General features: G+C 32.4%; 1 protein-coding gene across 2 annotated transcripts in view; it reads left to right on the forward strand.

Moving 5' to 3' along the window:
- Nucleotides 1-2,094, forward strand: part of LOC133317438 (mediator of RNA polymerase II transcription subunit 23) — a 31,576-nt gene extending 29,482 nt beyond the window's left edge. For both annotated transcript variants that reach the window (XM_061519301.1, XM_061519302.1), the window contains exons 20-21: nucleotides 1,314-1,417; nucleotides 1,517-2,094. In XM_061519301.1, the coding sequence (XP_061375285.1) occupies nucleotides 1,314-1,417; nucleotides 1,517-1,718 (306 nt within the window). In that variant the 3' untranslated portion in view covers nucleotides 1,719-2,094. The remainder of the gene's footprint in view (nucleotides 1-1,313; nucleotides 1,418-1,516) is intronic.
- The last annotated feature ends 13,066 nt before the right edge of the window (nucleotides 2,095-15,160 follow it).

Below are 15,160 nucleotides of genomic sequence, written 5' to 3' on the forward strand. Positions count from 1 at the left end.
CGATACATCAAAGGAGCACCAGGAAAAGGTTTGTTGTATTCGGATCAGGGAAATACAGAAATTTGTGGTTACTCAGATGCCGATTGGGCAGGATCACCCTCGGACAGATGCTCTACTTCTGGTTATTGTGTCTTCTTCGGAGGAAACTTAATCTCATGGAAAAGCAAGAAACAACCTGTTGTTTCCCGATTTAGTGCAGAAGCTGAGTATCGTGCAATGGCAAATACTACCTGTGAGTTGATCTGGTTAAAGCAGTTGATTCAGGAGCTTCATCTTTGTGAACAGAAACAACCCATGACACTCATCTGTGATAATCAAGCTGCGCTACATATATCCTCTAATCCTGTTTTTCATGAGAGGACCAAACATATAGAGATTGATTGTCACTTCATTCGGGAAAAGATTCAGTCAGGAGAAATCAAGACAGCTTTTGTCAACTCGTCTAATCAACTAGCAGATGTTTTCACTAAAGCTCTTAGAGGTCCTCGGGTTGAATACATTTGTAACAAGCTTGGTGCTCATAATATATACGCACCAGCTTGAGGGGGAGTGTTAGAATATTAGATATGATATGATTAGATTTGATTAGATATGATTGGATTCTGTCTTATCCGTAAATAGTCTGACTGTATTCTGACTGTATTAGGATTAGGTTTGGGCCTTACACTTAAGCCCATTAGGGTCTCTATATATTGTAACTCCTTGACACAGATCAATACACAACGTATTCTTTTACATTTATCTGATACAAAACGGTTGAAAAAAAGTTAAAAAAAATAAAAAATAAAATAAATAAATAAATAAATAAAAATAAACAAATAAAATAAAAATATAAAATAAGATAAAATAAAATAACAATATATGTATATATAAATAAATAAAAGTAAAAAAGAAAGGGACAAGAAGAAGTGGGGGAAATGAAGGGGAAAATGACTAAAAATGGACCATCTGGAACATAGGAATAACAGCGGGTCTAACCCTCCACCATACTTATAGGTTTTCTCCATTCCGTTCTAAGACATACTGTCCGCCAATCTATATCCCACTCCATTAAATCTTGTTTTACTACTTTCCCCCAAGAGTATACCTTTATCTTGATTAAAATTATTGAAACCATAACAGCCTCTTCATGGATAAATCACTAGGATTTTATCATAGGTCACTAGATGTTTTGTTATTTCTTGCCATAGCTTATGGTCTTTTTTACAGTTAGGATTTTTGTGCATTTTTGGACGATTTATTGGAATTTTGATATACGTCACTAAAATTTTGGGTATTAATGGTTTTCCTCTCCACTCTAAAAAATGCCACAGACCCTCTCATTACTGTTAACTATATTGGTGGATGTATTTGGAAAAAACACCCAGCCATCAATTGCTGTAGATGCATCAGAAATAGCAGATCTCATTGACTTCCTGTAAGCGTTACTACTTTGTTTTAGAATCTCTTACCTTATAACAAGTTTTGAAATTCTGATCTTCTGCCTTGCCACTTACTCTTACCACTTGGTGTTCAGCCATCATGTCGTCCATTATGAAGGGCAGGGAGGGCCTGTGCAGGTTAGCAGCAAACCTCGACCAGAAGTTTTGGCTCTCATTGGAAGGGCATCGGAGAGTTTACGTCCAGACATTCAACATCTGCTTTCACACCTAAAGCCTGATGTGAATTCTTCTATTTATGCGGTATCTCATCCGAAGTTAGTCCAGAATCCAACTTAGGTGCATGAATATACTCCGAGTAAATCAGCATATAGCACTATTTTCAGTTCAAAAAGGTAAAGAAAAACATATCTTATTGTTGATTCTTCATGTTATATTCCTGTATAAAGCTGTCTAGCGTATGACAAGTGCATAAGTTGATATTCCCACTAATAGAACGATTCTAAATCATGACAATGATAGCAGAATATGGTATTTAAACTCGCAAATTCTCACTAACTTTTTCCTTCGTGGATTATTAAGAAGTGAAAATGTATATAGGAGTGAACATCTTTCTTTTTTAAATGTATATTGATCTGAACTATATAGTGATAACGCAATTTAGATATTGTAAGAGTCAAGAATTGTATATAAATTGATAAATGTAGCATCCATTTCTCCCTAACTTTGTGCGTCAGAAAAGCTTATGTATATATTGCATGTCACTTAAGCCTTCTGTATTATATACATCGATCAAATTCAATTTCAATTCGGAGCAGGAGTAAAGTAGTAAGTGGGGAAATGCTGATAGAAACCCATTTCACTAGGTAGTGCCTCATCTCGTCTATATCACAAATCTGTTTGCAAAGCACCTGGCCATCAATAAAGGATAAGAATGGTTTTGTAGCAATTGCATTTTTACGTGGACACTGATATTTGTATGTTATTCTAATCATGTTTACACCATTTGTGATAGTTTCACTGAGCATATTCACGGTCACGGGGGTAAGTGGACGCAGAAATCTCGAGACAGAAAATAAATAAAAAGTGTAGTATAAAAGTAGAGGGAGGTTATATTTACTATCTTTTTTGTCTTACAACCTTAATAATTATTTTTATGATTGTTGGATCAAAATTAAATGAATGGTTCTTATTTAATGTTATTTTGTAACTATTGATTTGATTTTGATCTAAGAATCATTAATATGGTTATAAGGGAATAGATGTTATAATTATAACCTCTTCAATAAAAGTAATGTGCAACTAATGATTAGTGAAAAAATCAGCAGTCCAATGCGTATAAAATACCTATAAATTATAATCAAGAATGAAATTGACGGCTGTTTTGAGAATGTTTTGCTTCGTATCAAGTCACTAATAAGTTAATAATTCTATTATATCTTTATAATATGTTAAAAGAGAGTTTAGTAGTAAAAGATGTGATGCTAACTTGTAATTATTCAATTATACTAGCATGCTAACGGTAACATTACCATAGCTCAAAACTCTAAAAATAAAATAAAATAATAATAATAATAATGGGTTTTGAACTTCTCCTTTCAGAGGAGAAGCTTTAATTTTGTAGCCGACCCAAAATAAGGTGGGCCTCACTTTAAAAAAAGAAAAGACGAGAAATGGCATGCAAAACGAACTACGGAGAAGTGTTTTTTTCAATAATAATGATATTTACATTTATATTGGTGTGTACCCTAATATGTATGTATATCATTACATGACATGTTAACGTTGGCATAAAGTGGTGTTATAGGAATAGACATTGATATATTTATATGTTGAGATTGGTTGACATTAATTGTTAGTGTGTCGTTGTTTGATTATAAAATTGTAACGTTAATTGGTAGTAATGTTAATTTGTAAGATTCAACATTTATTTTTGGTTGTCATTTAATTTGTAACATTCAGCATTTATTTTTGTTATTATTTAATTGTTTAATCGTTAAGATATGAATTAATAGTAATTAGAGTTATTATGATTATCATCAATAATTATTTAACCATTTTAATATTATCGGCAATTAATGCCCTTTTTCCGTTATAATACCTTGGCTATAAATAGGAGCTTAACTTTACAAGTCAAATCATTCTCGTATTCTCTTTAATTTCTTGCATCTTTCCATTTTCCTTCTTCTTTTTCATCCTTCCTCACAACCCTTTCAAATATTGTTGCAATTATTTTTCCCTTTAACTACCAACTACGTTTTCCCCTCGTCACTCTTCTTTTGAGAAACACGGAGTTCATGTAATCTCGATCCTTAGAGCATCATGGGTTAGTTTTATATGAAATTTGTTATATGTAATCATGATCTTTAGGGATTGGTTTTATATTAATTTTGTTTGATGTAATCATGATCCTTAAGGTATAGGTTAGTTTTATATGGAATTTATTATATGTAATCTTAACCTTTAGGTAATCTTAGGTTCTTTATATATGAATTTTTTATAGGTAATTCGATCCTTAGCGTATTATAGATTAGTTTTATATTGAATTTGTTATATGTAATTACAATCTTTAGGTAATCATAGGTTCTTTATATATGAATTTGTTATGGTAATCATAATCTATAGATTAATTTTTATATGAATCTTGATAGCGTAATCCTAATATGTAAGTTAGTTTTTATATGAATCTTGATAGCGTAATCCTAATCCGTAGGTTAGTTTTAATCCTTAGAGAATCGTAGGTTGGTTATGTATGAATTGTGTTGGGATTTTTATTAGGTGTAATCTTAAACTCAAGAAAATCACAGGTTAATTATATTTGAATATTGTTGGGTTTAATCTTAATCTCTAGAAAATCACAAGTTAATTATATATGAAATTTCTTGGGTATAATCCTAATTCCTTAATGATGTAGGTTGAAGTGTTAATTTATTATGTGTGATATGAATCTTACCTTTATAGTCATTATTTGATGTTAGACATTTTTACTTTGGCATGAAGTGGTGTTACAAGAATAGACCTTGATATATTTATGTTGAGGCTGGTTGTCATTAATTGTCACCAGTGTGCCATTATTTGATTATAAAATTGTAACGTTAATTAGTGGTAACTTTAATTTGTAACATTCAACATTTATTTTTGGTTATCATTTAATTTGTAACGTTCAACATCTATTTTTTATTTAATTTTGTAACCTTTAAGATATGAATTAATGATAATTAAAGTAATTATGATTACCATTAATATTACCTGCAATTAATGTCATTTTTCCATTACAAAACCTTAGCTATAAATAGGAGTTTAACCTAACAAATCAAATCATTTCCATACTTTCTCTGATTCCCTACATCTCTCTATTTCCCTTCTCCTTTTTTCTTCCATTCTCCTAACCCTTTCAAATTATGTTGCAACTATGTTTCCCTTAGCTGCCAACTAAGCTTCCCCTCGCTAATTGCTCTTCTACTGAGGAAGCCTTCAAACACGAAGTTTAGTTAATCCTAATCCTTAGGGTGTCATAGTTTTATATCCTTAGGGTGTTGTAGGATAGTTTTATTTGAAATTTGTTTCCTTAGGGTGTCATAGGTTAATTTTATTTGAAATTTGTTATATGAAATCCTAATCCTTAGGGTATCATAGGGTAGTTTTATTTGAAATTTGTTATATGAAATCCTAATCCTTAGGGTATCATAGGGTAGTTTTATATAAAATTTGTTATATGTAATCTTGATACTTAGGGTATTATAGGTTAGTTTTATAATGAATTTGTCTTATCTAATCCTTACCCTTAGTTAATCCTAGGTTCATTATATATGAATTGTGTTGGAAATTTTATTGAGTTTAATCTTAACCTATAGAAAATAATAGGTTAATTATATATGAATATTGTTGGGTTTAATCTTAATCTCTAAAAAATCAAAGGCTAATTATACATGATTTTCTTGGGTATAATCTTAGTTCCTTAATGATAGTAGGTTGAAGTGTTAATTTGTAATGTGTGATATGTATCTTACCTCTGATAGATGTTGAATCTTACCTTTGATAGATGTTGGATAATTGATTACGTGTGGTATGACTTTTACTTCTTATTTGATGTTGGATAATTGATTATATGTGGTATAAATTTTACCTTTGATAAGATGTTGGATAAGTGATTATAAGTAAAATGAATGCTACCTTTGATAAATGTTGGATAATTGTTTTGAGGAAATTTTCCAAGTATATAATTTATGACAAAATTTGATTTCCCTAATTTGTGTGTGATAAAATAATAGTGGGAAGATAGCTTTTGTGATGATATATCTTGAAAGTGATGAACACAACCTTTGGGCTTTATGCCTTTAATGTTATATGATGTGACAATGGTGTTATCCGTTCTTCCCAAAGTGGTACCTGACAACAGGGTTTTCCGGGTCTACTATGGTTCGGTCTACCATGGTTCTCTTCCCAGTAAATGAACTAAATGAAACTAAATAAAATTATTAGTGGAAATGAAATATCTTGATTAATGATCGAGTTGATTATGTTGATTGATTTGAGTTACAATTATCCTTAATGAATTGAGGAATTACTATCCTAGCTGTGTTTTGAATTGGGATTATAAGCTTTTGCTAATTGTTTGTGTTTGTCTATTTGTGTGCTGCAATGATCCTTCAGGGGAGCATAGATCCTCAATGAAGCAGGTTTCGAAGGTTGAGACTAGCAGTGAGGATAACGTCTAAGACATTTCAAGTTAGGTTGAATATTATAAATTCTATACTTAGGATTTAATAACTGCATAAGACATATTTAAGTTAAACCTTAGACTCTGGTTTTACATTTTGAAGTTTTAAATATTTACATTGAATATATTTTTGGTATAGGAGTATGACAAAGCTAGCATTGCACTTCTCCCAAATATAGGTGCGACGGTAACATTTTTCCAAATTGACTTTAGTTTAACTTTCGCAATATTTATGCAATCCTAATAAATAATTAAATGTGATTTTTGACAATTTCTCTATTATAGAAATATTTTTTAAAAAAAATGATAAAAATTTGGGAGTTTTACAGAAACTAAATAAGATTAATAAAGAAAATGACAAATTTGGATTGAAACTCGAGTTGATTATGATGAGTTATTGAGTTATGACTATCTTTTCTGTGTTTTTGGATTGAGATTATCACCTTTTGTTGATTGTTTATGTTGTGTGTTTGTGTGCTACAATGATTCTTAGGGGAAGCAAAGACCTTTAGTGAAGCATGTTCCGAATATTGGGGCTTGTAGTGAGCATGGAAGATAATGTCTCGAACATTTCAAGCTAGGCCTAAACATTATAAATTTTATGCTATAACTATATAAGAGATATTTAAGTTAAACCTTAGAGTCGGGTTTTGCATTTTGAAGTTTTAAATATTTAAATTGAATATATTTTTGATATGAGAGTATGATAAAATAAGTCTTGCACTTACCTCATTACAGATGCGGCAGTAACATTTCACCAAATTTGCTCTTGTTTAACTTCTGCAATATTTATGTGATTCTCATAAGTAATGAAATGAGATTTTTTTATAACTTTTTTTATAAAAATAATTTTAAAATAATTAAAAATTTAGGGGTGTTACATTAAGAGAGTCATAACTATTATTCGGACTAATGTTATCAGCAACATGCTCAAACTCATTTTAAGACGCTACAAAAAATAAAAATAAAAGTTCTGAATGCAAAATGAAAGTACAAAAAAATTCGTACTAATGATCATGACTCTACATGTTGTTTTGAGTATTTTGAAGTTCATCGGAGGTTGTTTATTGGTTTTAGATAAACTATGCATGTTTAAACTTAAAATGAACAAAAAGGTTTGTTAAATCTTCAAGAGATTGAATCGGCCAAGTGTGCTAAAAAATACACATCACGTGTTTGATAAAATTTCTAAGTGAAATTAGGGTTTAAAGTGTTATAATGATAATTGGTTTAAAGGAAACAAGATTGAGTTGATTGGAAAGTGGACAAACCCTAATAGAGCCAAAACTGGCCTTTGTTTGCAAAGTTCATAACTGAAGTTGTAGGACTCAAAATTGAGTGTGGTATATACTAAATTAAAGATATACAAGTCAATTATAACATATTAAAAATTCAGAGCAAAATGATTTGAATCGGAAAATTCGTGGACAAAATAGTAAAAGTTGTTCAGACGGTTAAAAACTATGTTTTCATTTTAGTCCAAATTGAAAAGGACATATCTCACTCATTTCTTAACGAAATGGAATGCGTGAGGTACCAAATTAAAGCCTAAGGTGTCTAGTTTCTTGTATTAAAATTCGAGATTTTTCTTGGTGCTAAATTGTGTTCAGAATTAGTAAGAGTGAACTGTATCCAAAACTGCCCTGTGTTGGCGACATGTTATATGGAGTTTGAAAAATTCATAACTCCTTCATCCATGAACGAAACAAGACCAGTATTATGTCAAATTAAATCCCTAGATGTCTAATATTTGATTTTAAAATTTCAGAATAAACTGGATAGAGAAACGTCCCCAAAAAAATAAGGTGTTCACTGTCTTGTTTTTTCTGATGATGATTTTGAGCTGTTTGCTTAAGGCGAAAATATCTTGAGTGTTACTTGTCAAAATGAAGCGTATAATATATTGTTGGAAAGCTTATAATGTCTAGATTAAGATGGTGAATTATTTTAATTTTCGGTGAAGGGTTTCATGATCCCGTAAAGAAGGTTAACTATACAAAGTTAATTGAAAAGTTTAAACAAGTTCATGGACCTTATTTTATATGAATTCGTCTATGGTGACATAAAAGACATGGAATGTAAGTTAAACTTGAGTGAATGTGTATATGTATGTTTGTTCTAAGATGGAGTAATGGATATTTTTTTTCTAAGATCATATATATATGTATGTTTTAGTGTATACATCTTTTGAGAGGTCTATATATTTATTTTTGCAGTTAAGGACGAAATGTATATGTGTCTGTTTATTTTAGTATAGTGTAATGAAATGGCACGGAGCCATCAGTTGATGTCTGTTTATAAATTAAGAAGTATTGAGATTGTCGTCCATCAGGTGCTTTGAATTAAGTGGGATTGTAATCCTTATAAATGTTCAATTTACAGCCATTATGTTGTCCATGGTTTCTGTCAGAAATATTACTTGTTATTATATTCAGGTAGATACTTGATAATTGGTTATAGTTTTGTAAGTTAAATAAAGTTTTGTGTGGTTATGAGACTACATAGAATCAAAGTTTTAAATAATAAATGAAGTAAGACAATTACATGAAAGGAAATTTAAAAGAAAAAGTTAAGTCATGTAATTAATGGTAAGCTATTGTGATACTTTTAATAAGTCTTTCGTTTATTCAATTTAACATGTGGCACTTTTATTACCAAAAAATAAATTAACATATCGGCTCGAGACAAGGTGTTACAGCATATAGAGCAAATCTTTGTCCTCGAGCATATATTGCTTTAATTTATGGTGTATTTTATTTATCGTTATCTGGTTGAGCTAATTCCATTTCTTTATTTTTGCATGTATTCATTATGATATCCCAAAGAATTTCATTCTTTGTCAAATTCTAAGAGTTTCCCTCAAAGTAAGGGTGTATTTGGTACATGTTTTCATTTGAGTTTGATGGGAAAATATGGGTGGATATTGAAAAAGACCACGTTTGGTTCAAGTTTTAGAAAAAAAAAGACCAACAGAGTAGGAAGCCTAGGCAATTAGATTTGCGTTGTTTTTTTTGCTGAAACTAACTGTTCACAAACACCACTTTGGGTGTGGTATTTTAAGATAGGTGGAGAAGTGGTACTTAAGGAAACCAAGTTATTGACGTTGGACTCTCACTTTTAGGTAGTGTTTCGTTTAAGAAATTTAACAAATAATTGAGAATTAAGTATATGTTTAAGGAGGTAGTGTCTAGTTAATCATGTAATTAGCATGATTATGAACGTGAGGATACAATTTATATTTAATAAGTCAACTAAGACCTGAATAAGAGCATGAAATATGTGTAGGGACATAGATGTAAATTTAGTAAAAGTTAAGGGGAAATTGGTAAATTGGCAAGGACATAGCCTAAACTTGATTCTAACAGTCTAGTTAAATTGTGTGGGCAATTTCATGAATTTTGAGTGGTATAAATGTATGTTAATTATGAGTAGAATAATTATGAAAAATAAGTTAAAGTTAGAGAAAATGAAAAATAGTAGACTTATTTCATATAAAGGTTAAGTGGTGTGTTGTCTAAGTTTCTCAGTTACCTTTCTTGTTTATCAAGTAATCTTGGTTTTCTTACCAGTCAAGTAACCTTGCTTGTTGGTCAAGGTACTTAACTTGCTCAACAAGTTACCTCATTAGCTTGTCCTTCAAGTTTCAATTGCTTAGTCTTTAAGGTTGGTTTACTTGTTCACTAAGTTATTAAGATAGCTTCTTCATGAAGTCACATAGCTTACTTGTTAAACAAGTCATCTAGTAGCTTATTCTACAAGTTACTTAGATAGCTTCTTCATCACACTACTTTTTCAAGACTTAGTGTAACAGCCCGTTGTACACCGGTATTGTTAACATTAATTATGATATTAAGCGCAGTTACAATCACAACAATTCATTGATAAAAATGCGAATAAACTTTTTCCGATTATTACGCGAGCATTTAAAACTGTAAAAAAGCGTAATAAATAAAAGTTGTGACTGTAACTATAAACTATTCGCGGAATACTTATTTAAACTACTCTTCTAACTTATTTTACTTGTTAAAAGCCACTAAGGGGTTCCCATAAACCCACTTAGTTAATTTCTCAATTTTACGTTTTCTGTCTATCCGAACATGGTTCGGTATATTTATTTATATCGTCATAGTTTTCTTCGAGTTCATCTCATCTCTTAGTATCTTTTACGGGACTTAATTACCTTTCTAATGAACCATCACACGAGGTATTTCGATCTTGTTTGCTCCGGATATCGCCGTTTGAAGTTGGAAGAGCAAAGCTGTTAGCTAACCCCAAAACAACTCCAAACATCCCTCACTAAATGAATTACTTCAGAGAAACCACTCACTCAAATACTCTCAAATTTTTATACCATAAACTAGACACCTCAAGCTTCAATTTGATATATCATACACTTAGTTTGACTAAGAAACGAAGCAGGAATAAAATTCCCAAAAACTGCCAGAAACAGCCCCTACACAGGAGCGTTCTGAACAGTCCGTGTTCACAGTCTTCTACAGGGCTGCGTGCAACCCAGAATATTCTAATATTTTAACACAATGTGGGGGATATCTCAAGCTTTAAAATGGTGTATGTAATATCCCTGTCGGACCTCTATGGAGGGAGATATGATCTCTCGAAGTTCACATAAAAACTGTCAATTCCTAGAAATTTCGCCAGAGTTTCCTTTGTTTTTCCAACGTTTCCCAAATTTATACAAGTGATCTATGACCTCAAATGGTATCTAATAATCAGTGGGTGGCACACACAAGGACCAACAATGCCTTGGGGCACTTACAACCCATCACAGTTTATTTTACATATATAATACATATCACATTTCTTCCTCGATTAATACTTAATACGTTTCAATCATCAAAGTCCAATTGCATGCATCTTCTAAACATACACATAATCATATTCCTAAAATAGGCCTATTGCCCTTCCATCATATTACATGCTTACATATTACATCAAGTATTCAGGTTCAGTTTACTGTCTCCACATGCATATTACACTTTACAACTCAAAGTCTTCAAATACAACATAATGAAAAAAACCTCAAAATGATATATGTACTAGTCTTAGGCAAAATGACATGAACAAATATAACAATGAATCTCATCCTACATACATATGGAATGTTCATGCCCTAAGTCTAGCCTAGGCCAGTGGCCACCAAAATGCGAAATACTGCAAATACTCCAGCTAATCATCCTGCGGGCTTCTTGCCCGCCGCTCTTGCACCACTGCTACATCCTGAAATAAAGCCCCCAAGACAGGGTGAGATATACGAATATATCTCAGTAACCCAGAGGTTCTGAAGAATACTCCGCCCAATGGCTCACTTCGATGCATATAAATAATATAAAATAACTTCTTTAAAACATGATACAACAAGGGATTTAGAGAAAACAGAGATCATAGGATACAAAATACGACGAAGCTGGAGTGGTAGCTACCAAACACACGCAACGTCCTCGGCATATAAGCCTATAGGTCTCATCCAAGGCGTGTTCCTAGAACAACAACCAAGGTACCCCTCCCATCCGCATACACCCGAGACTTCCTAGTGTGCTCGTATCCGGATCACACACCACGACCCTAGGTCAACTGGAACTCCCTCTCGGAGACCTATCCAGTGGAAGTCCGAAACACCCGAAGGAAAAACTGTCTACTGTACAGAGACTCAGTACCTACGTACCAACATACATACTAAATGCATGATCATGTTATTCTACATTACTCATATACATTTTCCTACCATCACCCTCAACGGCATGGTGGAACACACAAGGGGAACAAGCCCCAGTACCAAGAGGTTACCTGAATACTCCTCTCCACGTAGCTCCAACGTAATATATTTCTCGAGCTCGTTATACAACAGAAATGCCTACACAGAGGACATTCTCAATTAATTACTGTTCATATGAACACATGCAAGTTACTAATTCTACAAGCATGGTTCCAATTACTCACCTCAATCCCACTTAATCCAGGACCAAGGGAAATCCACCGAGCTCACGGTTCGGGGTTCAAATCAACGTACGGCAACCTACAACAACCATGTACGAATTGTTAATACTCGGCAATTCTGTCAGAATACGAAAAAACGTCAAAACATCATCTTAACTTATAGAAACCAACATCCACTTCTACCTAGAATTTTATCAACATACTGTTTATACAATTTTCTCCTCTTGGCCGAATTGGCCTATACTAGGATTTCATAGATTTTTCTTACTATTTCTTTTGTTCACCACACATAACACTCCTTAAATAATCACCATATTAATTTTTTACAATCAGCCCTTGACTTATAAAATCCAATCCACTATAAATTTCCAACCATTCAAACATCTATACGTTACCTTGTTTAACCTCCACCACACTAGGAATCAACTTGCAACTTTAATCTTTGAAAAACAACTTTATATCCTTGTAAGATAGTCCAAGGTCGAAGGGGAAGGAGGCACATATCTCACTAGCTACTCTTAGCTCTCTTGGTTGCTACGGTTTAGAAGAAAAGAATGCAGCTGCTTGATGTCTCCTAGGCTGTACGCAAAGAAAAGAACAAAAGCAAGAAGCGGTCAAGTGTTTTGCTAAGGAAAGAAAACCGATTTGAGGTTTTTGACAAGAAGGAACCGACTTGTTTGTTTAAAGGCAATCAGAATTCCTTTCTTTAATGTTTCCTTTGACTCCACCTCTTGCTTAAATTGCCAACTTGCTTAAGCATGACAAGGACTCTTTTTTTTTATTCTTTCTTGACTCCACCGCTTGGAAGTCACTTGCAATTCCGACTTGGATGTTTTTTTAAGGCATTTAGAATTTCTTTTTTTGTTTAACATCTCCTTGACACCACCGCTTGGAGAACAAGGAACTTGATTAAAACTAAGGAGCTTACCTTCTTTTGCAGTAAAGCCACGGAAATCTCCTAACCTAACCGACTTTGCTTACAACCATAAGGATTTCACTCATTCAGTTTTGTTTAAGCATGACAATGATTCCTAAGCACGACAAGGATTTGTCTAAGTACGACAAGGATTAAGCACGACAAGGATTTGTCTAAGCACGACAAGGATTAAGCACGACAAGGATTTGTCTAAGCACGACAAGGATTAAGCACGACAAGCACCTCACTTCTTTTATTTTTATTTTTTTCTTTGATTAACATCTTAATATTTAAACTTAAAAATGTGAGGTGTTATACTTAGTCACCAAGTTGGCTCATTCTTCAAGTTTGACATTACTTGTTCATTAAGTTATCAAGTTAGCTTCAACATCACACTACACCTATTTGGCCACCAAGTCGCCATTTTGACTTCTTCATCAAGATACCTTGACTTGGTCCTTTAGTCACTTTTACTTGATCATCAAGTTTCATAGCTTGATCTTCAAGTTATTGTAGCTTGTCCATTAAGTTACCAAGATAGCTTCCTTATCACACTTTCAAGCCTTGGTCGCCAAGTTCCAGAGTTGTTTCTAGATCCTGTTAACCTATTCAAGTCGTCAATCAAGAAAGTTGATATAGGGATATCAAGTTGCAAGTAGATCATATTGTGCATCTCAAGTTACTTTTCAAGGAAAAGTAATTCAGGTAAGCTTTCAGTTTAGGGGTTTTCTTCCTCGTTGTTGTTACTCCATGTATAATTGACAGTGAGATATTTGGTATATGTGCATACATGTGCATTCATGTAGACAAGTATGTAAATGATGTGAATGAATTATATATCAGTGGGGAAGAATAAATCTTTCGTATTATATCATTGGGGAAGTACAAATGCTTCCGTATTATTACCAGTGGGGAAGTACAAATGCTTCCGTAATAATTCAGTTTGTATTACATGTTGTATTATATGCTTTATATCTGACCTTTTATGCAGTAAGTGAACTATTGGGTGGAGATTTCTCCGTAAATCCAAAGTCTTATTGGGATTCATTTCTCACCCCGTTGTGGGGCTGTAATTTAAATTATAGGTACATCAGTAATATGAGAGTCCTCAAAGGGCAAAAGACCAGTGCAGTGAGGATAGAAGACTCATCAGGAGTGGACATTTAGCTATTTTACATGTTGATGTAGACATATTTTGACAGTGCATAACGTATATGATCATGCATATTTGCAGTTGATAATCATTTGGAAAGGCATATGTAGCCTATAAAAGAGTTTATCTGTTGAATGTTACCTTCAATATATATTTCTGTATATGTATGATACTATAGTGCAATATATATATGATGTATGTTCAGATTTATAATTTGTAATTAGTTACATTAAAATAAGGGTTTTATAAAAGTTATGTTGTAGAAAAAGTGATTGTGTTATATTATAGAGATTCGTTTTCCGTGCCGTAGTTTTTTTTTTTTTACTTTAAAAAATGCGGGCCTCACAAAATGTTGTGTGTGTAGGAAATGTTTTGTTGTCATGTTGCATGATGAATGCAAATCCCTTAAAATAATTAGGAACATTGTACAGGTATGAGACTGTACAACTAAGATAAATTGTAAAATAAACTAAAGAATGGTAACTTTATAAAAGTAAAAGTTAAGTCTTCCGCTTCAGGATTTAATTATCTGCGCTTAAAAGTACCATATATAAGTTAACAATCCGATCATTAAATTGGGGCGTTACAGCTTTTATCCTTCCTCAATCTCATCAATTTTTGTATTGCCCCATTTTGTGAATAGGTACAATTAGATTAAAGTAGAACTATCAAAATAGGCTACAGCCTACGGGTCATCCCTTCAAAACCAATTTTCAACCCTTTTTTTATGTCATTATGTGATAAGATTATTTTATAAACCTCTAAGAATGTAAATGAGCTACGGTGATTTACAAGTACCTACAGTGTGACCTAGCCTGATCTATTAAGAAATTAGAACCAATTTAAGCTTGTGAAAAAGTTTTTTTTTTTTTTTTTTTTAGTAAAGCCTATTTAAAGATTAGGTTGTAGGCCCGGCCTGTTTAATTTTTTAAATAAAATAATATATTTATATGATTTATTTATCCTAAAAGTTATTTGGGATAAGATATTGTAACAATAAAATAATATTACTATCAATATTACTACCATATCTTAAC

Source organism: Gastrolobium bilobum, unplaced genomic scaffold, assembly GCF_033153095.1.
Source record: "Gastrolobium bilobum isolate Gb01-03AN ecotype WA unplaced genomic scaffold, APGP_CSIRO_Gbil_v1 utg3480, whole genome shotgun sequence".
Classification (NCBI taxonomy): Eukaryota; Viridiplantae; Streptophyta; class Magnoliopsida; order Fabales; family Fabaceae; genus Gastrolobium; species Gastrolobium bilobum.